The 25,505-nt window shown below is 40.6% G+C and overlaps 5 protein-coding genes across 5 annotated transcripts; 4 read left to right on the top strand and 1 right to left on the bottom strand.

The window, feature by feature from the left end:
• LOC308114419 (H-2 class II histocompatibility antigen, A-U alpha chain-like) lies at positions 1-3,286 on the top strand. Its single transcript, XM_080471289.1, has 4 exons — positions 1-278; positions 1,399-1,662; positions 1,770-2,051; positions 2,576-3,286. Exons 1-4 carry the CDS (start codon positions 200-202, stop codon positions 2,716-2,718), a joined length of 768 nt encoding a protein of 255 aa, XP_080327415.1. The 5' UTR covers positions 1-199; the 3' UTR covers positions 2,719-3,286.
• A 1,038-nt stretch (positions 3,287-4,324) lies between these two features.
• LOC308114182 (H-2 class II histocompatibility antigen, E-S beta chain-like) lies at positions 4,325-7,161 on the top strand. The gene is made up of 5 exons (XM_080470868.1): positions 4,325-4,490; positions 4,588-4,848; positions 5,365-5,646; positions 5,750-5,860; positions 6,354-7,161. The coding sequence occupies exons 1-5, from the start codon at positions 4,433-4,435 to the stop codon at positions 6,389-6,391; spliced, it is 750 nt and encodes a 249-aa protein (XP_080326994.1). The 5' UTR covers positions 4,325-4,432; the 3' UTR covers positions 6,392-7,161.
• A 1,804-nt stretch (positions 7,162-8,965) lies between these two features.
• LOC308114967 (SPRY domain-containing SOCS box protein 2) lies at positions 8,966-11,790 on the top strand. Its single transcript, XM_080472243.1, has 3 exons — positions 8,966-9,444; positions 10,493-11,259; positions 11,353-11,790. The coding sequence occupies exons 2-3, from the start codon at positions 10,515-10,517 to the stop codon at positions 11,475-11,477; spliced, it is 870 nt and encodes a 289-aa protein (XP_080328369.1). The 5' UTR covers positions 8,966-9,444; positions 10,493-10,514; the 3' UTR covers positions 11,478-11,790.
• A 1,227-nt stretch (positions 11,791-13,017) lies between these two features.
• On the top strand, positions 13,018-20,724 carry msh5 (mutS homolog 5; the record flags this gene model as incomplete). The annotated part of the gene is made up of 25 exons (XM_080471297.1): positions 13,018-13,116; positions 13,205-13,328; positions 13,430-13,510; positions 13,746-13,799; positions 13,927-14,048; positions 14,259-14,368; positions 14,718-14,753; positions 15,049-15,131; positions 15,223-15,268; positions 15,947-16,085; positions 16,172-16,234; positions 16,308-16,436; positions 16,542-16,614; positions 16,678-16,787; positions 16,953-17,033; positions 17,135-17,222; positions 17,327-17,394; positions 18,188-18,306; positions 18,382-18,508; positions 18,746-18,895; positions 19,052-19,126; positions 19,797-19,943; positions 20,130-20,267; positions 20,350-20,423; positions 20,604-20,724. The coding sequence occupies 25 exons, from the start codon at positions 13,018-13,020 to the stop codon at positions 20,722-20,724; spliced, it is 2,457 nt and encodes an 818-aa protein (XP_080327423.1).
• On the bottom strand, positions 18,575-23,912 carry LOC308114678 (protein Bouncer-like). The gene is made up of 3 exons (XM_080471758.1): positions 23,280-23,912; positions 21,468-21,635; positions 18,575-21,333 (listed from the first exon to the last, which is right to left on the bottom strand). The coding sequence occupies exons 1-3, from the start codon at positions 23,332-23,334 to the stop codon at positions 21,107-21,109; spliced, it is 450 nt and encodes a 149-aa protein (XP_080327884.1). The 5' UTR covers positions 23,335-23,912; the 3' UTR covers positions 18,575-21,106.
• Positions 23,913-25,505: the final 1,593 nt, after the last annotated feature.

Consider the following 25,505-nt stretch of genomic DNA (forward strand, 5'->3'; position numbering starts at 1 on the left):
ACCAGGGACCCGCCCACTAATGAAAGCGAAACAACAGAAAGCAAATGTCAGTGAACAACCTGCTTGCGGTTTCTCTCTCTTTATAACTATTGCCAAAAAAGAAGAAGAAAAAAAAGTGCGCCAGTAAAAAGACTCTTCGGTCTGTATTTTTGTGTTTTGGTTTCCTCAGACTTTCCAGGTCGGATAGTTTGTGGTCATAATGAAGACCTGCAGCTCTCACCTGAGGCGCGCCGCCGCGTTCATCCTGATTATGCACAGTTTCACTGCGCTCTCTCAAAGTAAGACTTCACTCGTCACTTTAAATCAAACAAATGAGCCATAAACTGCCTTTTTCTTGTTTTCATGGCTTTTGATAGAAGCACACTATGAATCTATGAAACCTTAATCAAGTCTCTGCGTTAAATGAGCCACCTCCTCTAATGAAAGACTATAGAAATATCTCAGGTTATTCAGCCCATGTTGTCAATATATCGTGAATATCAAGTTTATGAAAAGGTTTACGTTAAGAATATGTGTCATAATCTGTCACTGGAAGCTTTGAAAAGGTCACAATTCGAGCCGAAATGTGAATTGTGATGTATTTTTGGGAATTCCATTTTCTTTTCGTGTGGCTACATAGCTTAGAAACGTTTCGCTGATTAGATCGAGTGTACATGGAAGTACAAGCAAATAGTAATAATAACTTAGAGCAATATCCTATCCAGAAAACTGGAAAACGGCTCTTGGTTACCTTTCCTATAGATAATTAGATTGGATTTATATTCAACTCTTCTGGAGCTATCAAGAGCCTTCAGTGAACAAAGTGTTGAATTTCCCAGCAATCTTTATCAGTAATGAGGCATATGATTCAGTTTATGAGAGGACTGTGGATTCTACCTGCGTGTAGTGATTAGTTTACAATCCCATAATTAGGTTATGGGTCCCCATCGCTCTGCCTGTACATGTGTTTTTAAAAGTGTCCAAAAACTAGAGCGAGACAGATTGAGTAAAAAAAACAACAACAAAATAACAACTGTGCTGAGACTGCTGAAGTGGTAGAAATAAAAAAAACTAAAAAAATATATGATAACAGCATTTGATCTGAATCTGGATTAGTCACATAACACATTAACTTTGTACCTGAATCTTCTTCACATTCAATCTACTCCAGTGTTGTTCAGTCTTGGTAATTTATTAATGGTATTTCTGTTAAATGTTGTACAATTTTGCTGCCTCATCCTGTAGTGTACACTTTTGTGCACGACTGTCCCATAATATAATGTGTTATTTGCAATTTACCAAATAAAGCTACTAAATCTGCTCACTTGCACAATGGAGAGTTGAATGCTGTTGTTTGTTCTTGTTCTTTTACTGAATTTCTATTAATAACTTTGTCCCACTTGTCTTTTCTCTCTGTAGTTGACCATGAAATCACCTACGTAGTTGGTTGTTTTAAGGATGGACCAACTCAAGTTCAGTTTGAATTTGATTCCGAGGAGATGCTGTATGTGGATTTTGACAAGAGTGCAGTTGATTTCACCTTTCCGGCTTTTTTCATGTTCGATCCAACTCTGGTATTTGACAAAGACCACGTGTTCATAAATGCCGAAAAGGGCAAGAAAACATGTTCAGCTGTTATGACATACTTTATCGCAGAAGAGAAACATCCACCAGAAAACAAAGGTAGGAAGCCTTTCTTGTACTTTCTTGACTTGTTTAATCTCTGCTGTGACTTGGTAAATATACAGTATATTGATGAAGGTTTAATTAAATTTTTTACTTTCTTAAAGATCCCCCTGAGAGCGTCCTCTACCCTGCTGAAGAAGTCAAGTTTGGATCTGAAAACACGCTCATCTGCTTTGTAAACCATTTCTTCCCTCCTGCCATCAAAGTCCGCTGGACCAAAAACAACCAGCCGGTGTCAGAGGGGGTTTCGGTCAGTCGATATTATCCCAACAGCGATCTGACTTTCCACCAGTTCTCCAGTCTGACGTTCACGCCGTGGAAAGGGGACATTTACACATGCACCGTGGAGCACGTCGCTTTGGAGAATCCCAAAACAAGAATCTGGGGTGATTAAGATGCTGTCTTGCTTTTTCAAAGTGTTAAAATATCATTTTCACATTTACGAGAAAGTCCAATGCAGGTCGCAATCTCTTTGCATTGACATGAATGAGCAGCCAGTACAAAACTACTATTACAAGACAAAATACCATCCATAACACAGCACCAACACACACACACACACACACACACACACACACACACACACACACACACACACACACACACACACACACACACACACACACACACACACACACACACACACACACACACACACACACACACACACACACTCCTGCATCATTCCTCCTTCAGTACATTACTAATGATAAGCTTGAAATTATAGATGGATGTAAGCATCGGACAGAGTGAAGTAGATTTTGTGGCAGACTTTCCCATGCTGGTTCAAACCATTGGTTCATTAAAAAAACAAAAAACTTGGAAAAGCATAGCTGACGTCTCGCAGGATTTAAGCATCATGCTATTAAGCACTGATTTGTAACTAATGAATTTACTTATCTGTTTTCAGAATCGGATATCACTCATGAAAGTCACTCTGTGGGCCTGGATATTTACTGTGGCGTGGGCCTGAGTCTCGGATTTCTGGGAGTCGCGATTGGAATATTTTGTATCGTAAAGGGACTAATTAACACATCATCACTTTGTATTTGAGATATACTCAAGTATGTTGTGAGGGTTGGGATTTCTTTGATCATTTTGCTTTTTAAAGAGGCCTGAAATTTTTGGTTTCTTTTGATTCTGTTTTGGTTTTACTGAGAAGCACTTTGTAACTTGATTTCTAAAGAGTGATATATGAATAAAATGTCTAAGTTCTTTCAGGAAATTGATTTATTCCATTTCTTTCTTAATACTAAATATCTAAGTGTTAGTATGAAAACATATCGGACATATCCTAATATTTATTTAGTATTACACATGAAAATACTTTACAGAGTAGATTTCCAATGTCTTAATTCACAATCTGGTCATTGTGTAGAATTTGTTTTGCTTGAAATGCTCAACATTCTTGGATGAACTGGCCACTCCAGCATGGTTGTTCAGTGGTTAGCGCTGCCTTCTCACAGTAAATAGACGTAGGATCCTCTGTGTTTGCATGTTCCCCCTGGGCCTGTGTGGGTTTGCTCCCGACACTCTGGCTTTTTCCCATAATACAGAAACGTTTGTTAGGCTGGGCTACTCTTGGCACAACAAAGTCTCTAAATAAAATGAAATTTACTGGAATTGAGCTGCATTTGTTCATGAAATGAGGCTATCCATGCAGTGCATGTTCTGCATATAGCGAGAGGCGATCCCAAATCGTTTTTCAGGTGTGTAAGTGTGTATATTACTTGTGCATCTCTCTTGGTCTACATACCCATGCATGGGAAGGATGGAAGGCGTTGCATTTTTACTCAGTGAATACCGTGTTGTCTTTTGTCTGTAAGAAAGTCACTTCCAGCATAATAACATACCAGGTGTTATTCTTTGGCTATTATCTAATTATATACTATTATGAAATGAGCTGATAACCGATTATTTCTTCCTGCTCTTGTAAATGATCCGTCACTGGCAGTGAGAATGTATTTTGTAATCTATCCATGCATCTATTATGCTTTATAATATAAGGCATGATATAATTATGATATCATCTAAAATGTAATAATATTGATTACTTTATCCCTTGGATACACCTTTACCACTGTAAGGCAGTTCAAATTCTAAGAATATCTGTCTTTTCAATTACCCGGCATAGTTATGGCTTCTGCTTGGAAACGAAATTGATTAAAAAATGTGATGTATCATTAGTATTTTCACTTTCCAGCTGACATCCTACAAGTCTAGCCAGAATGTTTCAGGAGTCCAGCAACAATGAGAATATGCAATTACTTAAATAAGGATTTTGGTGAAAACCCTTAGTATACATCTCCTCTAGGACTTTATCTAACCAAGGGCTGCAGAGGGAAGGAGCCGATTCCAGTCACCGATGGTCAAAGGCCAACACACCCTGCACATGGGGCACGGCTATCACAAGGCAAACCAACAACCAAACTATGGTAGGAATTAGATCTGATTATAACATGTCAAGCAGTTTGTGCTGCATTTACTATATGAAAAGTGCTCTATATTGATTACCCAGAGGAAAAGCACGATTGGAGAACATGCAAACACCTCTCAGAACCCAATCAAATCATACATACAACCAAGCACTCAACCTGTGTTGTGTAAATAAGCTGTCACTGTGACCAACCCAGTCGTTGCTGTACCGCACCTTATTCCCACACCTACTGTTAAGAAGATATGCTGGTCTGTGGATTCACTTCCTCATTCTCGCATTGTGAATACAATCACGTTATTTCCTTTTCCAGATTGATTTTGCTTCGCCACCATGCAAGTTCACAGCTTCTTAGTGCCGTGGCTGTTGTTTGTGTTCTTTTCCACAGTCGGTAAGTCACCTTTTAAAACCGAGACCTCCCATGATTCTGCTGACACACCAGCATTTATTCATTCATCAGAAAATGTTTGTTGTGCTTCACGTTGCAGACTCTTACTTTGGCTACGGTTTGATACGTTGCCAGTTCGATTCCAGGCGAGAGGTTGTTTATCTGGAGCAGCTCTTCTTTAACAAAGTGTTTGTTGGCCAATTTAACAGCACGCTGGGAAAATATGAGGGCAACACAGAGAAAACACAGAAGATTGCTGACGAGCTTAACAAGAGCGAAGGGTTTTTGAAACAAGCCATGAAGAATAAAAAGAATTGTGAAGCAAACCGTGAGCTGATCTATGACGTCTTCCTGAAACCAGGTGATTGTGCTGATAGCAGATTAAATGTGTGACAATGCTTCGGGATACGGCAGCCTGCCACATTTATCATTCACGGAGTTAGTTCTCATAAGAGCAATAACAGTTCTGTGTTTAAGAGGAGTACAAAAAAATACAGAATCTCTTCACCAAAACACCACAGAGTAATGATACCCTTATTACCAGTGACAGAATTACTGAAAAACCCTAAGACTAGCAATTTGCACATAGAAATCTGAGCTGTATTGTGGTTGTTAGCTGTACTAACTTTACATCTTAACATTGTTGATTGATCGGCTGTTTGATTTTGTAATTATATTGTTGAAAGCTCTCTGGCGCCCCCCAGAGGATGGTCGCTCTAAACTCTGAAAGCCACTGCACATATACTCTCAAAGTGTCTCTTTTCATGTGGTTTTTAGCAAAGTTGTATATTTAAAAAAAAAAAAAATCATAAACTTTTCTTGCTGTAAATCCAAACATTATGTTGCATACCAAGTCATTTTGGATTTCTTATTGTAGTTGAGCCTTCGGTCACACTGAGGTCAGTTGAGGCGGCGAGCGGCTCACATCCAGGGATGCTCGTCTGCAGCGCTTATAATTTCTATCCCAAAAACATCAAACTGACATGGTTGAGGAACGGACACGAGGTGTCCTCTGACGTGACGACAACCGAGGAGCTGTCCAATGGAAACTGGCTCTACCAAATCCACTCCCAGCTGGAGGTCATACCCTCACCCGGAGAGAAAATCCTCTGCATGGTGGAGCACGCCAGCCTCATGCAGCCCAAGCTCTATGAGTGGGGTAAGACAGTGAGGTGTCTTTATCGGAACCTTTTGGAACAAGATAAACATCAGACACAAATATCTGTGTTATAATATGCTGTTTGTGATGAATGTGTTTTCAGATTCACTCACTCAAGCAGACAGGAATAAGATTGCTGTGGGGACAGCGGGGCTTGTACTTGGGCTGGTCTTTGTTGTTGGTGGACTCATTTTCTACAAGATGAAAAAAAAAGGTGCGACATAAGAACAAATTAACATCATGAACAGTCTCTTACATAAGTCACCTGCCGCCGGTATGAACACGATTGTTCATTTGACATATAGCTTTTCAACTGAAAGAATCAAAGAACATGGCAGCACTCTTAGAAGTCTGTAGCAACCCTTAAATTACTGCATCAAGACACTTAAATAAGTGTAATCATTGTTTCATTACTCGTTGAAGCAGTTGTTGGAGATTACAGGTGGTTCCTGTGGCTTTATCTGTTTGGGACTTGTCAAAATTAGATTTGCACAGAAAACCATCACTGGCGATTTTCCGGCAGGCTGCCAACAGATTTTTTTAATGATCATTATTAGACTGTACTAGATTAGTCATTTCCAGAGTTCCAGCTATCCCGCCTTATTTAACTAATTTATCATCAATCCCTTTTTTTAGAGATCTAAACTTTCTGTTGTTTTTCTGTAATGAATGTCCATTTATCATTAATCTTTCTGTTTGTGTTCTAGGTCACCAGCCGGTGCCCACAAGTCCAAGACCTCATTAAAGACTATGTATACCAGCACATGAACTGAAAAAAATCAAAATACGAGAAAAAGTATCCTCGGGTAGAGTAATTCAAGGTGAACGGCTTAGATCCTAAAGAAGGATTATGAAGTAAAACTTAAAGTTCAGACATCGATGGATATGCTGGAAGGAGTTCAATGGTTGCTTCTTTTTTTTTAATTGCTTCACTTTGTATGTAAAGTGCCAATTTCAGTAAATTGATAAATATCTTTATTAAATATAAACTTTTTCTTCACATTTGATTGTTTGGGATAGAAAAGTACAACCCTGTTTCCAAAAATGTTGGGAAAAATGTGACTTGTGAATCATGAGTAATATTTTAACAAAAATAATTAACTTAGAGAGCAGTGTATTATATACTTTACCTTCAAATGTAATGCACACAAGCACAGTAACATGAACTACACTCCATTATCAATTATGAATGTAATGTTGATGTATGTGTCTTTGAATGTGTTAAAAAAAAAAAGTGAAAAAGTTGCACTGTTTGTTTTAATATAGCCTGTGAGTGCACACTTATTTGTAATCAGCTTTTGTAATTTATGTAATGAGAAGTCAAACATGTTGGGTTTTTGTAGTCACAAGTGGCTTTTCTTCTTTTTGCCACTCTGAAGAGATTTTTATTGTTTTCGTAGGTGGACAGATCTATGCACCAAATTAATTTCTGTTTATATCTTCAATGTTTTGTTGGTAAAATGAAGGTCTGATGTATTCAGTGTTTTGTTGTACATTAAAATATTTATGCAAAGATTTCTGATGGCGTATGTGTAGCAAAATATATGTGGTCATTCATACAAGTTGTTGATGTTACATGCTTATGAGTCAACATTGATGGTCAGCAGCAAGGGGACTGATTTTTCCATTCTCATATTAATCCTGCATTACCCAACAGAGTCACGTTTGAGGACTTAAAGTGATACATTGATATTTATACCCCTAACACCACGACCAGTGTTTTGTTTGATCGTCTAAATACACAACAGGATTAATAAAACTTGAGCTCACTTTTCATTTAAAATGCATTCAAGTGTAGGGGACTTTTTTTTTTCCTTCATTGAAAATAGCACACACCATTTTTTGTGTTCAGATTTGTGTTATATTAGCATAAATCGAAGGACTGAATTCATGGTCAAGTTCTTTTTCACATTTCCTTCATTTCCTTCACATCAGTAAGTATGATGTGTAGAATTGACAAGCATTCATGTCTGTGAGTAAATTCTTTTTGATTAGCTGACTTTTTAATTTAGCTGATAAAGCTTCTTTATGAGTCCTGTTGGTGCAAATTTTTAAAGTTGGGAAATCAAATTGAACATATTGTCAAACTTCAACAAACCAAAGGCACCTACAGTGCAACCTACAATTCTCACTCTTATCATATCTACTTCATAAACACAAATTTTATTTTTATATATCGTGTGATATGCAGCAATTCAGTCAGTGCTCAAATAATCACATACACTGTAGCTACAGATAAATAATCTGTGATTTTCTCACTTACGGTGGATAAGACGTGACCCACTTGTATTTTTGCACTTCTACATGACGTGAATGTGTAATATTAGACGAGATAGTGGTGCTCAGCTGCAGCTTTTAATTATAAGACACAGATTGGACACCATTGGCCTTGTTAGGAAAGAAAAAATGATAGTGGGAGAGTGACTCATTAAAGGACAACCAGGGGCAATGAATAGAGACTTTTTCTTTTGGTCACTTAATGTGCCTGAGGAGGATCTTTGTGATCTACAAAGAGGATTATGTTGGTTATGTCCAAATATCTAAATAGTAGAAACCATCAACATGCATGTGATGTGATACATACTGATATAATCTCATGCGTGCATGTCTTTGGACTGAAAGAAATCAGAGCATCTGAAAAGAGCTCACAGGGAGAAAACAGAAACTCACCTTGAAGCTCCCCGAAATTCCCAGAAAAAAACCTGATGATTCCTCCTATGTGAGGTGAAAGTTTGTGGTCAAACTGATTTGTCATACAAGTAAATGTTTAGAAGTCATCCATCTCACAATATTTGTTCCTAACACAATTATATCAAGTTATGGGCAATACAGAATTGTTTGAGCTCATAGCTGAGTACAGAAGAAGGGTGATTTGCTCTTACAACAAGATATTTTCTATAATGATGTAAACACAATCATGTCTATGATATATGATACACTACAGACATAGGATTTCATATTTACAAAATGCATTATAAAAAGTAGTGGTTGTAATGAAATGACTGCATTAACAAACATTTGTTTGTCTTTTCCCATTTTACTCCTGTCTAGTCACCTCTGACATAATTTGGCATGGGTATCCAGAAAACTAAAGTCAAACATCAAACATTTGCATAGTATTTGCGGTCAAGATTCTAAGCAAAGAAAAAAAAATGCACAGTAATATTGAATAACCAATATATAGAAACTTCTTTTGCAAAACATGCGCAAATGCACAGCCATAAAAACGTATCAAAACATAATCCAGTGCCAAATGGGTTGGGGTGAAGGTAAGGCCTGTAAGACGGCGCGCAGGGTGAAAAAACGCCCCATTCGTCGCGCACCCTGCTACTGGTGCGCATGTGCGCTCTAAAATAAATAATGAGTCGTTTCGGCTTTTATTTCTTATTCATTTTCTTACTCATTAAATGCCCCAGTCTTATTCTCTTCGTGTGTTTTGCTGTTTATGTTTACATCCACTACCGGACGCGCTAGACGAAGAGGATCCGCTCACAGCTGAAGATGACGGACGCGTCGTTTCCTCTCTTCTTGCTGTTTATAAAAAAACGTCAGGGCTCCGCCGTCCTTGTCACTGCAGGTCTTCTTGGCGTCACGCTGACTGAGATGATGGACTGTGCTGTTCCCGAACCGGAGGTCGACCCACGAAACATCGTTACCCAGTCACCGGAGCAGACGCAGCGGTTACGTTACCGATAAGATGCGCGAGATAAGAGAGTCGTATAAACACAGACACAGGGAAGGGATGCCTTGACACACTTTGCTCACACCGACCGGACGGAACGAAACTCACACAAACTGGTAAGAATCTGATTTATTTGGTTCAGTGGGACACTGCTTTACTTGTTGCTCTAAACTGGTGAAATAACAGAAACCACCTTCAGATGGCTTTTTCTTTTCTTTTAGGTTTGTTCTTATATGTCTGTGCTCTACCTGAATTTAACTTTGAACACTGATGGACATTAGATAGCTGTACAAGCTGACGTATCCCTAATTTGAGCCCAGGCTGAGTTTGCATGTTCTAGCTGTGCATATTAAATCCCACAGTCACACAGGTGGGTTTGATGGAAATTGTTGACTATATTTAGCTAATCAGTGTGAAAGTTTGTGATTTGTTTACCAGCTCAATCTTGTCGAGAAGTCTAATTAGAATATCCATCATCCGCCTTTTAAATCAATTTGCACAACTTAAGGTAGCACACATAATGCCAGTTGACTGTGGGCAATGATAGGGTACAGTCTGGACTGAAGCAGTCTATCACAGAGTACACACACACACACACACACACACACACACACACACACACACACACACACACTACAACCTTTAATCTTTTTTAGGCCGTGAGAGGAAAGTGAAGAGAATCCCCTCACGGTCAGGGAGAACTTGCAAACTCCACAAAGAAAAACCCCGAAGCTTGGAATCAAACTGGAGATATTGTCACCGTATGGGGTGAGAGTGCTCACCACTACACCCGTCTACACTCCAGACTAGACTATTGTGTTTCTGTATAAAACAGCCGATGTGGTTTTGTGCAAAAATGCAGTTTTCTTTGTCATACCGTTATGTAGCAAGCCATAACTTGAGAGGTCCAACTGTTTTAAAAGTGAAAGACCTTCAAACAGTTATTGAAAACCTGAGCCTTCTGGCATGAACAGCCTGAGAAGTAATGGATTAAGGAAGGTGGTAAACCTCCTTTTTTCCATGATCGACAAATACAGGCCTCCAATTTCTACTGCAATGTCGACATGTTATCATGAAACGTGAAGCAAAGACAATTTAAAATGTCTTTTACTATACTGATAATTGTTTGTCAGTCCAAAATAAAGTGTTTGTGTTTCTTCACAGTTCCCCGACAGCCGTTGCACCAATGGGTCTCTCACTATCAGTGTGGCTGTTCAGCAGGCTGGCTGACGTCCCTCCACCACCGTCATCAGCTTTCAAACCAATATCTGTCCCGACCTCCTCTCGTCTGGCGATCACTCTGAACTCCGCTCCAGTTTCTCCAACAGACCACCGCTCACACTGGAGCCCAGTCCACTGCTCCCCTAATCTTTCGCTGTCGCACTGCAGACAGGAGGTGACACGCTCCCCGGCGGAGCTCAGCAGCGACGGGGTGAGGGCGGAGACGGGAGTGAGGAGTGGCCTTCACGTCTGGGAGGTGGTGTGGAGCCCCTGTCACAGGGGGAGTCATGCCGTCCTCGGCGTGTCAAAGCAGGACTGTCCTCTGCAGGCCTCGGGGTACAACGTGCTGGTGGGTGGAGACTTGCAGTCCTGGGGTTGGGAACTCAAAACCAATCAGCTCTGGCATGGTGGTCAAACTCTGGAGGTTTACCCTCCAGAAAAGAGGAGGAATCTCGTCGAGGCTACAGAGGTTTTAAAACCACAGCGCAGCACGACACAAAGCACAAAGAGGGTAAAAACACCTCTCCTCATTCCCGAGAGCGTCCTGATGGTCCTGGATGCAGACATAGGGACTCTGGGCTTTGTTGTGGATGGCTGCTTCCTGGGTGTGGCCTTTAAGGAGCTTCCTCGTGGAGTGGAGCTATTCCCAGCCGTGAGCAGTGTGAGAGGAGGAGCCAACATTCGACTTCGCTACCTGAATGGTACAACATGTAAGTATCACATGTATACATTGCAAAGTATATTAAGATACAGTAGAACGCAATAAAAGTAAAAAAAAATGTAATGGTTCTTGTCATTCTCAGGTGATCCTCCAGCCCTGATGGCATTATCTGGATTGTCTATTCATCAGTGTTTAGGGCAGCAGTGGCAAACTGACAAGTTACCTCTACCCCCTGTTCTCCAATGCTACCTGCTTCCTCATCATTAAAGCTTTAAACACACAATGAGAACAAAAGATACTGTTACCAATCTCTTGATTAATCACAGCACTTTTTATCCAATCAGCTTCTTCTGCATTTTCTTGTTATGAAATTGATGTCAATTAATGTTTTTTGTATTTATTGCTCAGTTAATTTCTTATTTATAAGCTGTTAATATAAAACAGTTGTGTATATAGTGTATTTAAACTATTTAAGAGTTGTTTGTAAACATGAAAAGTGAATTTTTAGAGTTGCCATATTGTTCTTGGATATGTAATGAGTGACTCAATTTGAATAAAAGTTGTTTGTATTTTTTCATTGAAAGTTTGTTGTTGTTTAATAGTGTTTTTTGTGGCTTGGACAAAATGTGCACAAAATGCATCGTTAAGGAAGAAAAAAAATAACACCTTCCTAACCTTTCAGAATTGCAGGGATGCCACTTTATATCAAAGCAACCTTTACCTGCAAGGTCTGCCGTGTCATTTGGGAGAAGATTTTGGAATGGTGCCTACAACTTCTCAAACAGCTTTTCATTTCCTTGTAGTCTTGAACTTGAACCTTGAAAAGCTCCCTGTACCACTGGTTAATAGACAGTGACCTAGATTTAACCCTCAGGAAAAGAACACATCTTCTTTTTAGAAGAGACAGTATATAAAAAAAAAAAATGTTTGTTTGATTTGTTTGAATGTATTTGTTAACATTTCTATTGATTTGTTCTGTGACTTTTAGATAACACTGAAGGATAAGAGGGCAACTCCAGATGCCATTGATATCGGAACTCACATCCTTCCTGCACTTTGTACAAAGAGGAGAGACCCCAGAATAAAAAGTATTAAGATATTAAGGATTACAATCATTTATTTTATATACCAAGCAAAAATGCTTTGATTTTCCAAAGAGTAATATCTTAAGTTCTTTTACATTTGGAATGTTAAATAATGACAAAGAGAATGATAAATGATAAATTGTATTGTTATCATTGTTTGAATTGCAGGAATAATAATCTATTTTGGGTCTGTATTGCTATGTAAGGCCACGACCGTTGCCATGACAACGGCTGAACGGGAAGAGAGTGCTAGCACTTAGCGTTTAACATGGCACTCTGGAGAGGAAAACCTAGTTAAATACAATTTCCCTTAAAACTGAACTGAACTGAATTTATAGATTATAAGGCCATACTATACTATCAAAAGCTCTAACTCAACGCGTGAGCAGGTAAGGCAATGCTGATTAGGAAAATGCTAACAACTATATTTGGCTAATCTCAATTAGCTAAGTAGCTAATAAGCAACTAGGTACCTCCCTGATAAATAGTAATTGAAAGAAGGCGGGACTATTACTTAGGATACCTAATACCCTTTTATATGATTACTTAGTGTGTTTAATCTAAATTCAGCTGTACGAACCTTTAATGATAAGCTGTAGCAGCACATGTTGAAAAAGGCCTAAGTAGCAATGCAATCTGCCCAACATGAACCTGGCCAGGCTTTGTAGGTTTAATAAATTGAACAGAAATATGTTGTTGGTTCTTGGTAGGACTAGGTCTTCATGGCAACAGCTCTTGAAAGTCATCCCGAAGGAGGAGGGATGATATTTCCCCCCCTTGGAATTGATGGAGATGATGAAGAGACAGGAGACTCCCCAGTAGTAAGTTCACACGTTGTCACTGACCAGCGGAGTTTTTAGTTTTTCCAACAGTGACATACACACACACGTTGTTTACTGTTTGTTACAGGTTTTACTCAGTGTTTTAGCACAGCACGGACAGGTAGGCCTCTGCTTCTATGACAGTGGGAACTCATCTTTGCACTACATGCTCGACACTCCTGATGACTTTGAGCTCCACCTGCTGGCCAGAGGTAAACACTTCACCTCTTCTGTCTACTGGACATCATTTCTCATTTTAAGACATTTTACCTCACTAATTTATGTCCCTCTTTTTCCGTATCATTCCATGCAGTCATTCAGGAAGTTTGTCCCAATGTTATCATTACTAGTGCAAAGCAGGAGCGCTGCATGACTCGTTATCTGCAACAACTTGGTGAGCTCTGAGAGACAATAAAACAAAATGTCAAAAATGTCTGAACTAGTTTTGTTTTGATGTTGTGTGGAACACGCAGTTTCTGGGTCAAGGGAGTGAAGTGAGATGAGGGATGTTTCACACTCTAGCCAGTTTGTGTGATAAGACTGTAGATGTTACACAGTGTTTTATGTAACCTCCTCTGAGTGCACTACTGTGACGCAATGCTATGCTCGGGCTCTCGGTTGTATTTCAGGTTTGAATCCCGACTACAAACCAGAAGTGGTCACTTATCCATATGCTGACTTTGGTAAATAGACATTCATCCATATTTTCCATTAGTCCTTCTTTGCATTTTTTGGTGTATGAAATTGTATAACTTTGTTTTTATCAAAGAAAATAATGGTTTAATTCTGCATCTCCTTTAAATGTTGCAGGTGTGGAGGTTGGTAAGCAGAGGCTTCTTTCTGCCCATGTGCCTCTCCTCCCTTCCAGCATTTCTGAGAGGGACAAGATGTCCTACCTCTCATCCTGCATCTCCTTTGACTCGCCCCTTATGGTTGGCCGGTTGTCCTCATATCGTCCTGTCCATCACTCAGCTGAGCTGATCACGTTCTGTCCATAACTTCTCTCTCTCTCTCACTCTCTCTCGCACTCTCTCTCTCTCTCTCTCTCTCTCTCTCTCTCTCTCTCTCTCTCTCTCTCTCTCTCCCTCTCTCTCTCTGTTTCTCTGTATGTGTATGCATGCGTGCGTGCACACTTTGGTTAGCTGAGGGCAGTGGGCGCTCTGCTAAAATGTCTGGACAGGAGGAGAGTGGGAGTAGAGCTGGAAGACAGCAGTGTTGGAGTTCCGATCCTGCAGTTCCACGCCTACACACTGTGAGACACACATTAATGTAGTCACACACATACACACATGCACACGCACAAGCACTCACACACTCAGAACTGTGATCACACATTTTCACTAATGAGGACCTTTGCAGCGTTTTTTCAATGAGAAGTGATTTTTTATTTTTTTTTTACTGCTCTTCTCAAGGCTACATGGGTTTTAAAATTTTTCAAGCATGCCACAGTGGGAATGTATTTGTGGCACAGTGTTTTCATAGAATATCTACTGTTTGAGTACCAGTAAACCAAATGTGCTTGATTTGATTCAGATTTTTTTATGAATGAAAAATGGTGTTTTTTTTCATGAAAGAAAATCTGTCGTTTCTGTCCACTTTAGTAAAGGTGTGGTATGCATTGATCGAGACACATACAGGTAAGTGGTCAAAGTCAGATTTGTCCATCACTTGTCTCTGAAAATCAATACACATTTCCTGATGATCTCAATTGTTGACTGAATGATTAAATCTATAGTGAGGCTGTTTAGATTTATGATTTAGATAACATTTTATGCCAACTTGCTTTATTATACTATTACACTGTTGATCGAGGTTTGAATTCAAAATAGGTATTCCAATAATGTATGGAGTACTGTAAATAGTACAAATTAAAAGTATTTTGAAGCAGATGAAAATCTGCAGATCGAGAGGAAAAGGTTGTGTTGCTTTCAGTGTGCTGCAGATCTTCAAGTCAGAGCTCCACCCTTCGGTGTACAAGTTGCATTCAGGTGAAAAGGAAGGACTGAGTCTTTATGGTACGTGACTCAAAAGTGACAAATCAAAACATTATTTACATGTGTTATGCAGCTGCTTTCACGGAAATTGCTCGCTGTTTGTGTGTAACAGGGATAATGAACCGCTGTCGATGCAAATTTGGCTCCAGACTGCTACGGTGAGACACCTCTTGATTCTGTCTAAACAAAGACAAAAACTAAAGGGCCTGTTTTTAGTTTATCAAAGGAAAGTTGGACATTCTTGTTGAAATACCTGGTTTCTTTTAGACCCTCCTAAAAGAAACCCTTTAATTACCATAATTGCTAACATGAAGGCCAAGTTCATCGCTGAGCTATATTAAAACAACATGATCTGCATGATACGTGAAAGACAATGATTCCATGGAGAAGTTATTTTATACTTTAAACAAAAGAAAGTGAGTGCACAGTTATCATGGTTAATAGTTGTGTATATAGAATAAACATTTAGGAATTCTGAGGGCATTAAAAACAAAAGAGAAAGCAACTAAAATTGAATGTTCAGACGGGTTTTTGTCAAACAATAAAGAAACTCCCGCAGGCACAAAGTCTGTCACATGAATTCCATGTTTCTTGTTTCACTGTTTACTTCTAGAAAGACCATATCAACTTCTTATCATTTCCAAGGCAATGCTTCATCTTTGTTTTTAGTGTCAGCAATATTTTCAAAGATATTTTTGTTTCTTGCTGTGTTTACCTACATTGTGCGCTCAGATACATAGAAGAGTGATTCATAAAAACTCCCTTTCTGCACTGATCTAAAAGAGAAGTTTGTTTTATTCAAATCAGTGTAAGTAACTTCCACCTTCTTCTCCCAGTCAGTGGTTTCTGCGGCCCACACAGGACTTGGAGGTGTTACACAGAAGGCAAGAAGTTATACGCTTCTTTACATCGCCTCGAAATTCGGACAGCCTAAACATCCTGCAGTCATCTTTACGGAACATCAGAAACATACCAGTAATGATTTTTGTCATTACTTTCATTTCTTTATATCAATGACCACTTATAGTACCTTTTAATGAACAAGTATGTTTCTGTTGTAGACTCTTCTGCGGCGTATGTCTCTCTCAAACACCAAAGTGACTGACTGGCAAAGTCTTTACAAGGTATGAGGTTACAATATGTAGCTTTGTCTGTGTGAGGGAAACTAGTAAAAGAGTGTTTGTTGATGTTTGTCAGACTGTGTGCAGTGCAGTGTGTATCAGGGACACGGTGCGGCATCTGCCACAATCGATCCAGCTGTTTCGTGACATCAGCGACGGCTTCTCTGACGACCTCCACCATGTCGCCTACCTCATCAGACAAGTCGTGAGCTCGGAACAAAATCACCAATGATTACAGAGAACGTCCTCATTTGTGTCGGTGTTTAGCTCATTCTGACCTCAGGCGCTTCCAATGGTTTGAGACATGCAGGTGGATTTTGAAAGCAGCCTCGCGGAGAACCGCTTCATCATCAAACCAGACGTGGATCCTGCCATTGATGAGAGTAAGTGCAGGAGATTGCTCTCTCTTTATGCCAAGTAAACTAAACCTGCTCTCTGGCTTTCAGAGAAGAGGAGGATGATGGGGCTCTCGGCGTTCCTGACAGATGTTGCCAGAAGAGAACTTGAACATCTGGATGCTCGAATCCCATCTTGCTGTGTTATTTACATCCCGCTGGTCTGAGCTTAACTTCTGCACTACTGCTGACTGAGCTTTCCCATAAATACATTTTAATAATATGTCCGACGTGTGCCCACTTACACAATGCATGTCGTGCGTTCCTCTAGTAGACCATACATAGCCTGTAACTTCACTTATATAAATGTCAAACTCTCCCTGCAGATTGGATTCCTTCTCTCTGTGCCTCGGCTTCCCAACATGTTGGAGAAAGAGCATTTTCAGATAGAAGGGCTTGATTTCATGGTTTGTTTGTGACTTTGTCTGTTTAGGAAATTGCTTCCTTTGTGCTTGTGTGATCTGCGGTCAATTTTTTTTTTTCACGTTTATGTGTTTGTGTGGGCTAGTTTTTGTCAGGAGACCGACTGCACTACCGCAGCCAGAGAACCAGAGAGCTGGACGACCTCCTGGGAGACTTGCACTGTGATATCAGAGGTCTTGTGCCTGACAGATTTGCTCCCAATTCTGTTCCTGATATTTTTACAGCAAGATTGTGCTTCTCAGGACATGCTCCTGATTATAAGCGTCCTGTTTCTCAGACATGGAGACGGCAGTAATGACGCAGTTGCAAAACGCAATCCTTGAGAGGAGCACCTCCCTTTATAAGGTTGGTGTTCATCACTGGCCATGTCCGGGTTCCAGTTTTCAAAACATGACTCCCACTCTGATGCAGACAGTGTTGGCATGATAAGTGATGCTTTGAATGTGTGTAGGTGGATTTTGTTTTGATTATATGTGCGTTTCTTTTTAAGCAGTTCATTTTGAATTATGAAACTGGTCTTGATTATAAGTTTTATGAATGCACTGAAACTAGTCTCCCGCTGTGATTCTCCATACTGCGGAGACAAATGTACAAATGTTAGTGTTGTTTCTGAGGGCAGAATGAACATTCAGGTCAGATGATGCATTATTGTGTTTACACTATTCTTGCTAGAAGCTGCCGGGAAGCTGTTAGGCAGATTGCAATTTGGCAATAATCTAAAAAAAACAACACACATGCACACACACACACAGAGCTTTATTTGGGCTTAAGGTTGCAAACTTATTAAACCTTATGGAGCAATACTTCTTCCTCGCGCTGTTTTGAGAACTAAATGCCCACACTCACCCAACCTTGTTGTTTTATAGATTGCATAGTATGGAAAAGGTTCAAAATGGAATACTTTATACTGTAGCGAAAAGTAATATTCCACTAGTTTTCTAAACGCAATGTTCTTTGTGGTCAGACGCTGGGTTCTCATTTTGTTCAAATATGGTTAATGTGGCAGCTTCCATCTCAATATTGTTTGCATGGTAAAATATCTCAGGAATGCATTTGTTTTTTGTTTTTTTTTAGATATCTTTCAAAGAGGTTTGCTCTATTAATGACAGTCAGCATAATACAATTGTGTGATGTGTAGGTTCTGGATCTTACTGCTGAGCTTGACTGTCTGATGGCCATGAGCGGCGCTTCTCTGGAGTACAGTTACACTTCACCCAAGCTTGCAAACAACAGGAAGATCACAATCACACAGGGCAGGTGGGAGCTGAAATGGTAGATGGGAAATATTTTAGTGAAAGACGGTACTTTATTTTTGAATTTTGGCGTTTCCAGGCACCCGCTGTTGGAGCTGTGCAGTCCAGTGTTTGTGGCCAATTCTTTCCAGAGCGCTGAGTCAGAGGGTAGAGTCAAGATTATCACTGGCCCCAATTCATCTGGCAAAAGCATATACCTCAAACAGGTAGGAGGAGCACTCTCACCTAGCACACAATGTTAAACACACAAAATCATCTTTTCATTTTTTATTCCACATTAATCAAGGAAAATGTATCTCACCAAACGAACAGTGAATAAATGAACAGTACACCAATATAATCCTGTTGAGCGTTCGAAAATGTAATTTGAAGAACTGCACAAATTTGTTTCTGAAATTCCATACATTCTCTGACAATCTGCCTTTGTACTTTGATTTTGGAAGGTGGGCCTGATTGTCTTCATGGCTCTGATTGGCTCCGACGTGCCAGCGAAGGACGCAGAGATCGGTTTGGTTGACGGTATCTTCACCCGCATGCAGAGCAGAGAGTCTGTGTCTGTGGGCATCAGCACCTTCATGATCGACCTCAACCAGGTGTCTCACACAAGCATACATCCACGAATTTCTGATAACCATACTCCCCCTCTCCACCTGTCTACATTTTATTATGGAGCAGATACTAACACACACATACACTTACACAATCAAACATTATAAAGTCTAACAGTTTTTGGTCTTTTAATTCTCCAGATGGCGCAGGCTCTCAACAGCAGTTCTGGGAACTCATTAGTTCTCATTGATGAATTTGGAAAAGGAACCAACACAGTAAGAACTTTGCATATACGTAACAAGGGCACACAGCGCAGTTACAGTCATTCACCAGTCACAACCGATTATTCACTTCAGAGACGCGGCACCAGCAGATCCTCACTTCACCTCAGCGTGTGTCACGCATTAGCAGAAAAACACCAGCAGCTGTTTAGACATGCAGATATAGAAGTGTCAGCATCTACCTCCTACAGACAGTTTTCTGGGCCGAGTTAAAAGAGTTTATTTGATAGCTTCTTTCCCTAAATGTATTCGTTTTTTGTGGCCCAATTAACAAACAACAACTTCAGAATTCTTACAGAGAAAGTATAATTTTTTTATGTGAAATAAATGTTTACACCATTAATGAATACTGTGATATTTGGCCTACTTTAGTATTAATTAGGTTTTGATCATTGTGAGTGAATACCGTCGAAAGTCACAGAAGTAGCATCTGCTTTTGTTGTTCGAACAAAGCAAAAGGAATCCATCTGGTAGGTGAAGACCTTCTTCTCGTGACTAATAGGCACAATCAGCCTTGACTGGTTTATCCTCGGCAGCAACTCAATGTCAGACTTTCAACGCTTTCTGTAAACAGCTTAGCCTCAATTAAGACAAAAGATTTGGGCAGAGAGCAGCGTCAATCCCAGATCACAAACAAAGCTAATGATATAATTTTCCATTTCAGGTCGACGGATTGTCTTTGCTGGCTGCGTCGATTTCCTTTTGGCTTACAAAGGCTGTCATGGATTGTCCTCACGTGCTGCTGGCTACGAACTTCCACAGTGTGCTGCAGCTGGGCCTGCTCCCATCCTTGAGCCTTCTGTCTCTCCTGGTAATGATGCATACTATCTGGGCCTGAACAATGTTGAAATGCAGCCTGAGGTGTTTGTGTGATTGTTCAGTGAGGTTTAATGACGGTAAACCGATGTGCTGCGGAACAATGTTGACAGCCAACATCTGAAAATAACCAATTAGTTAATGAGACTCCACTTCACATTATGCTTCACACGCGTGTTAGACCCTGGAGACAGCGGTGGATGGAGATGAGTTAGTGTTTCTGTACCAGCTGAAGGAGGGGATCTGCCAGTCCAGCTACGCTGCCAACATTGCTACTTTGGCAGGCCTGCCAAGTTGCCTTGTACGGAGGGGAGTTGAGGTAAACATACATACAGACAGACACATTTCTTCATGCACGGTTTCTCACAGGCAGATTAACAGTACGCTTCGTATGTATTCAGGTGTCTGAGCTGTACAGAACTGGCAGGCCCATCAAACGCACTGACAGAGCTTCTTCTGACGAGCAGACAGTGAGGTTTGTCACATGAGCTAACAACACAGAACAACTGCAAAAACCCTAAAATAGTGGGAAACACGTGTGTGTGTGTGTGTGTGTGTGTGTGTGTGTGTGTGTGTGTGTGTGTGTGTGTGTGTGTGTGTGTGTGTGTGTGTGTGTGTGTGTGTGTGTGTGTGTGTGTGTGTGTGTGTCGGTTAGGTGCAGGTCTGTGGTGGAGAAATTCCTGAGCTTAGACCTGGAGGACAAAGATTTGGATCTGCAAAGTTTCATGAAAGATGAACTCCTGCCCTCTTCTGGAGACCTGTTGAACAGCAGCTAAACGCCCCTCCTGCCGCAAATGTTGTTTCTGCAGCACTGCGGTCAGTTTGTTGGTTTCGTTTAACGAAGTATGCAGAATACACAACGACAGCAGATTTACAGTCACACATTTATTATCCTACACAAGTAGCAATAATTTATATTGTAGCAAAAACACTGGTTAAACAATGTACGCACGTTTCAAAATATTCACGGTTACAAAAACAACTGAATTGATGTAATCATATTATACATTACCACATTGTGTTATTGCTTAATCATCTAGTGTTTTCTTACTGATTTGTGCAAAAGTTCTGTGAAGCTGGCAATCTTTCTTCACCATATGGGCCCTTCAGCATCCGTTCACGATGTTTCTTTGACAACAATAAATGAATGTTTGCTATCTACGATCCCGTTGAGGCTCCAATGAGGTTACAGCTAGTTAGAAAAGCCACGGTGAGATATAACAATGTGCATATAGGAAGTTTGTGTGCGGAGTTGCAGAAGGGCGTGTCGCAGCAGTGTTTAGTCATGATGAAGACGGTGTTGTTAGTGAAGAGCTCCACGGTGGTCTCTACGTTGCATTCCTCTATTTTTACACATCCTAGGGTCTTTACATCCAGAACGTCAGCTGGCAACAGAAAATATTAGGATTCAGTGTGTTGAGTAGGAGACGTTTTCATACTTCAACCCCAAATCCCTTCACACTCTCCCAAAGCTTGATTTTATGCATATTCTCTGCAAACAACGACTTGTCTTACACACCTGCCTTCCCTCGGCCTGTGAAGCAGCGCTCTCCGAGGCTGCAGTTGGTTTCAGTGGTGTAGCAGGTGTCCCAGAAGCCCAGGTCACAGCGGAAACACTGCAAATACTCCTCCTCCTCTTCAAGTCCCACTGACTCCATCAGCTGCTCCAGCTGCTCCTCTTCCTCTCCTGAACCCAAACAACACCACACACACAGCTTTTTAAGGATGACGCCAAACTGAGGAATACAATATCAGATGATAGATAACAGGACTAAAAGGACTGCATGCCAAAGAAACAAAGTATTCAGCTACAAATGAAAATGATGAAGAACTTATTTAAACCTTGGAGGGTTTAGGTGATGACCTCATGTGGACATGTTTGCTTTTTGGGTGTTTGAGCACACCAAGCCAAACTCATGAGCATTCTGCTGAGACACTCCAGCAACTCAGAAATGTTTTGATTATTCTGCTGCAGTCTGGAATTTGTTTCTTAGAGTGGATGACTTGCATTGTTCAGCAAGCGCTCCAAGTCTTTGGGCAGTGTCATGTTTTTACTTAGCAGAGAGATACTGGAATTAATAGAGAATGCTGGTTGGAAAACCTTGTGTAGGAAGAGGACAAACAATTAGTTATTCACACTGTGTTTTACTGTTCAGAACGACACAATGTGTGTAACAGAAGATCTGGGAACGACAAACAAATACCATACACGTTGAACAAATTTGGTTGTAAATTATTGATTAAAAGCTATGATTAATAGCACAGTATTACGTAGTGTTGGCTGCTCTGAATTGGTGCTGGCTTCCATGCTGCTATTGGCGCTTGTCAGAGAAAGGGACTAATCGCTCCCCCTCATCCGTAAGATGTTTTTCAGTTACTCTCACAATCCTTATCCCTCTTCATCTCGTTAGCTAATGCCAGCTCAGGTGAAGGGGCGCACAAAGCAGTAATGAGGTGGAGTTCAACGTGAGAAAAGCCACGAGGTAATAAAGGTGTGAGGGAAGGACAGACGGAAGGGCCTTAATCTATACTCATTCGCCAGGTATGTGGTATGGGTTATGCAATTCAGCAGAAGTGCAATAAATACTTCCTTAATGAAGGCTCTATTACTCTTTGAGGTTGAGTTCAGCTGTACAGTGATTTTGGAAGATTTAAAATAGCACGTCACACTGTTGTGTTGAGTGTCAGTGAACATTTTGTGCACCCTTTTATATTAAAGAGGCTGGACTAAATTACATCCTCCAGAGGAACTATAAAGTTAAATCAACACCTCTTAAAACCAGTCTAAAAATGCTCCAGCAATTGTTCAATTGAATCGTCACGAAAGCTGGATTTATTGTAGAACTGCAGCATTTCAACCCGTAGCTACTTTGAGCAAAGTTTCCAGATGTGAAGATTTGTCTATTTTCTTTGTCTTTTAGCACGGCAAATTGGAATACAAATAAAGAAAACTGATAAAAAATACTCCACAGATGAATCAACTGAACAAATTACTACAAAACAAGCATTAACGGACTTGTTTTCCTGAAGTCTGTATTTAAAAATGCTGAGTTCGTTTATAAGTTTTATCATGAAACTGCCACTTAAAAAGAGCATGACCATCAACAAATATGAATTACGAACAAGTTGAATCTTTTGTACATTGATTCTGCTATTATTATGCTGCACGTGAATAAATGAGAAATTGGGTGAAGATGTGGAACAGTTCCAGAAATCTGAAGCATCTTTATGGCCTTATGGCCAGCTGTTGGATACTAAGTTTAAACGTAGATGCAGTTGTTCTGCTGATGTGAGACAGAATACACATTGAACAGCCACTCCGTCGGCTTACCTTGTGCAGATGTGAGCATCATGATGGTAAAAAAACACAGTAGTAGTAGCCTCATGTTGAGCGGGATACCTCTTCCATTGACTCCACCATGAGGACTGTTCTGATGTCCGGAAGCTCAGCTAAAATTGGATTAGTAAGGAATGCACCTGCTACTTGCCTGGCACCAATCACAGCCACCGAAGGGTTTGGTAAACGGGTACAAACAAAATCTGCACCAGTGGAGAGACTCTGGCAGGCCGAAGGAGGTTGGGCCTCTTTAAATGTCAGGAAATATCAATTGAGTTCCTTGCTTTAACACAGAATACAGTGTAACATGCACATGAAATCAGGGCGGTGACACAAGCCTGTGTTTCTAATAACTGAATGCCAAATGTAGACAAAGGGTCAAATTCGTGCTCAGATGAAAAAAAAAAAAAAAAACCCAATGTGATGTGAGGACGTCCTCTTTTCTGCTTTTACAGGTGATGTATATTTTGCGAACTGGCATCCTGAGTTTGTTGATCCTCACATCCTTTTTCGCTAATGCCAAAAAATGTTGATCAGAGGTTCTCTCCTCTCTCTCTCTCTCTCTCTCTCTCTCTCTCTCTCTCTCTCTCTCTCTCTCTCTCCTCCTCCTCTCTCTCTCCCTCTCATAAGGATCCGTAGAGAAGTTGCTTGTGTCCTGAGTCAGCGCGGGTTAAACTGCTTAAGCTGCTTATGCCGCTTATTCCTTCGTGTCCGTCTGCTCAGATATGTATCAATACACACACACGGTGCAGAGGAGGGAATTCGATTCAGTTTTATTTCAAAGCAGCATAAAACCTGCGATGCTGACTTATGTAACACAGCACGCAAACACACACACACAAACACAGATGCAGACATGAGAAGATTTCTTGAATCCTGAGTTGGCGTACGGAGGTTTATCTGCATACAAGGGGGCTGGAATGACTCGTTTGATCGGTGTAGCTTCTGATTCAACAAGATTTCACATCCAAATGTGACCTCGTCGTCGGGCTTGGCACGTGATAAATCAAAGTTCATGTATGCTCCGTGTATGTGAAGAAAGGGGACAAAGATTATTCATGCAGCTGACTCGGCGCAATGATTAAAAATTTATATGCAACAGTTATGATAAATATTAATCATCTTTTGTCGTTTTTACGATCAACAAGGCCACAAGTCTGGCAGCCAAACATCTATAAATGTTAAGATATGCTGCTTTGTTTTGGTCTATGCGAGGAAATGTAATAAATGTAAGTTTCCGGCTTGCAAAAGCAATGTGAAGGCAACAGCTTGGGCTCTGGGGAGGTGTGATGTTATATTCTTAATGGATTGTGGATTTAATCGCAGGATTGTTGCGTTTTAGGAATCTTATAAACCAGCAAGTGAGTGGAGATCAGTATAACAAAATGACAATATGGAGATTAATTGGTAAGCATCCTCCTGTGCAAATGTAAACATGGGACCGACTCACACTGAGAAGGACTGCTGTACGTGTGAGAGCGAGGAGGGAGCTGCTTTTCTGAGCAATGAGTGCGAAGGAGGATTCTTCCAGCGTGGTGCAAGATTCCAACACATCTCTCCAACTCATCCCCCCCACCACCACCACCACCACCAAAGCTACTGAAATATACATTCACCATCTTAAAACAGCATATCGTACCTACACGAGCCCGTCCGCTGAGCATGTTGGCGAGAGACAGATGGCTGCTGTTTCTGCTGAGTGAAACGTGTGGCTGCAAATTATTGTACACACGTTGGTCTCAGTCGTCATCTGGATGGCAGTATCCCAGCATGGGCCCGAACAACAAGGAAATACTCAGCAGTCCTGAACATCCCATAAAAACCTTCAGACTGATCCCCTGTGTAATTAGAGAGCGAGGGAGAAAACGCTGGCGATAATTAAAAAATAAAAAATTCCCCCCCCCCCATTTTCCCCTCTGCCTGTTCAAAAACAGGCTCACTTTGGCTTAATTGTACCTGCTAACATTTTTACCCCGCATTGTTTTTGGCCTATTTTCATGATTCCGCAGCTCTGCAGAAGCCAAGGATTAAGATGGAGGATGGAGTATTTGACTAAAGCGTAGGAATCCAGTGATGAAGCGAGAAGAGATGAAAGGTCGTTGATGGTGGGAGAGTGAGGCTTCAATTACTCAACTTGCTGGATCGCTTTTTCTCGGCTGAGCCACGTCAGGAATATCTCATAGCAGGCTCACCGGAATTTGCTTTTTTTTTTTTTTTTTT

The sequence above is a fragment of the Lipophrys pholis genome, assembly GCF_963383615.2.
Source record: "Lipophrys pholis genome assembly, chromosome: 9".
Lineage (NCBI taxonomy): Eukaryota > Metazoa > Chordata > Actinopteri > Blenniiformes > Blenniidae > Lipophrys > Lipophrys pholis.

Bases quoted from the DNA above. Each gene is read 5' to 3' on its own strand.
- LOC308114182 (XM_080470868.1), top strand. From the start codon at position 4,433: ATGCAAGTTCACAGCTTCTTAGTGCCGTGGCTGTTGTTTGTGTTCTTT. The intron at 4,491-4,587 runs GTAAGTCACCTT...TTCACGTTGCAG, and splicing joins TGTGTTCTTTTCCACAGTCG to ACTCTTACTTTGGCTACGGT. The intron at 5,861-6,353 runs GTGCGACATAAG...TTTGTGTTCTAG, and splicing joins CTACAAGATGAAAAAAAAAG to GTCACCAGCCGGTGCCCACA.
- LOC308114967 (XM_080472243.1), top strand. From the start codon at position 10,515: ATGGGTCTCTCACTATCAGTGTGGCTGTTCAGCAGGCTGGCTGACGTC. The intron at 11,260-11,352 runs GTAAGTATCACA...TGTCATTCTCAG, and splicing joins CTACCTGAATGGTACAACAT to GTGATCCTCCAGCCCTGATG.
- LOC308114678 (XM_080471758.1), bottom strand. From the start codon at position 23,334: ATGAGGCTACTACTACTGTGTTTTTTTACCATCATGATGCTCACATCT. The intron at 21,636-23,279 runs GTAAGCCGACGG...GTTTGGGTTCAG, and splicing joins GATGCTCACATCTGCACAAG to GAGAGGAAGAGGAGCAGCTG. The intron at 21,334-21,467 runs GTGTGTAAGACA...TTCTGTTGCCAG, and splicing joins CACAGGCCGAGGGAAGGCAG to CTGACGTTCTGGATGTAAAG.
- LOC308114419 (XM_080471289.1), top strand. From the start codon at position 200: ATGAAGACCTGCAGCTCTCACCTGAGGCGCGCCGCCGCGTTCATCCTG. The intron at 279-1,398 runs GTAAGACTTCAC...TTCTCTCTGTAG, and splicing joins TTTCACTGCGCTCTCTCAAA to TTGACCATGAAATCACCTAC. The intron at 1,663-1,769 runs GTAGGAAGCCTT...ACTTTCTTAAAG, and splicing joins ACATCCACCAGAAAACAAAG to ATCCCCCTGAGAGCGTCCTC.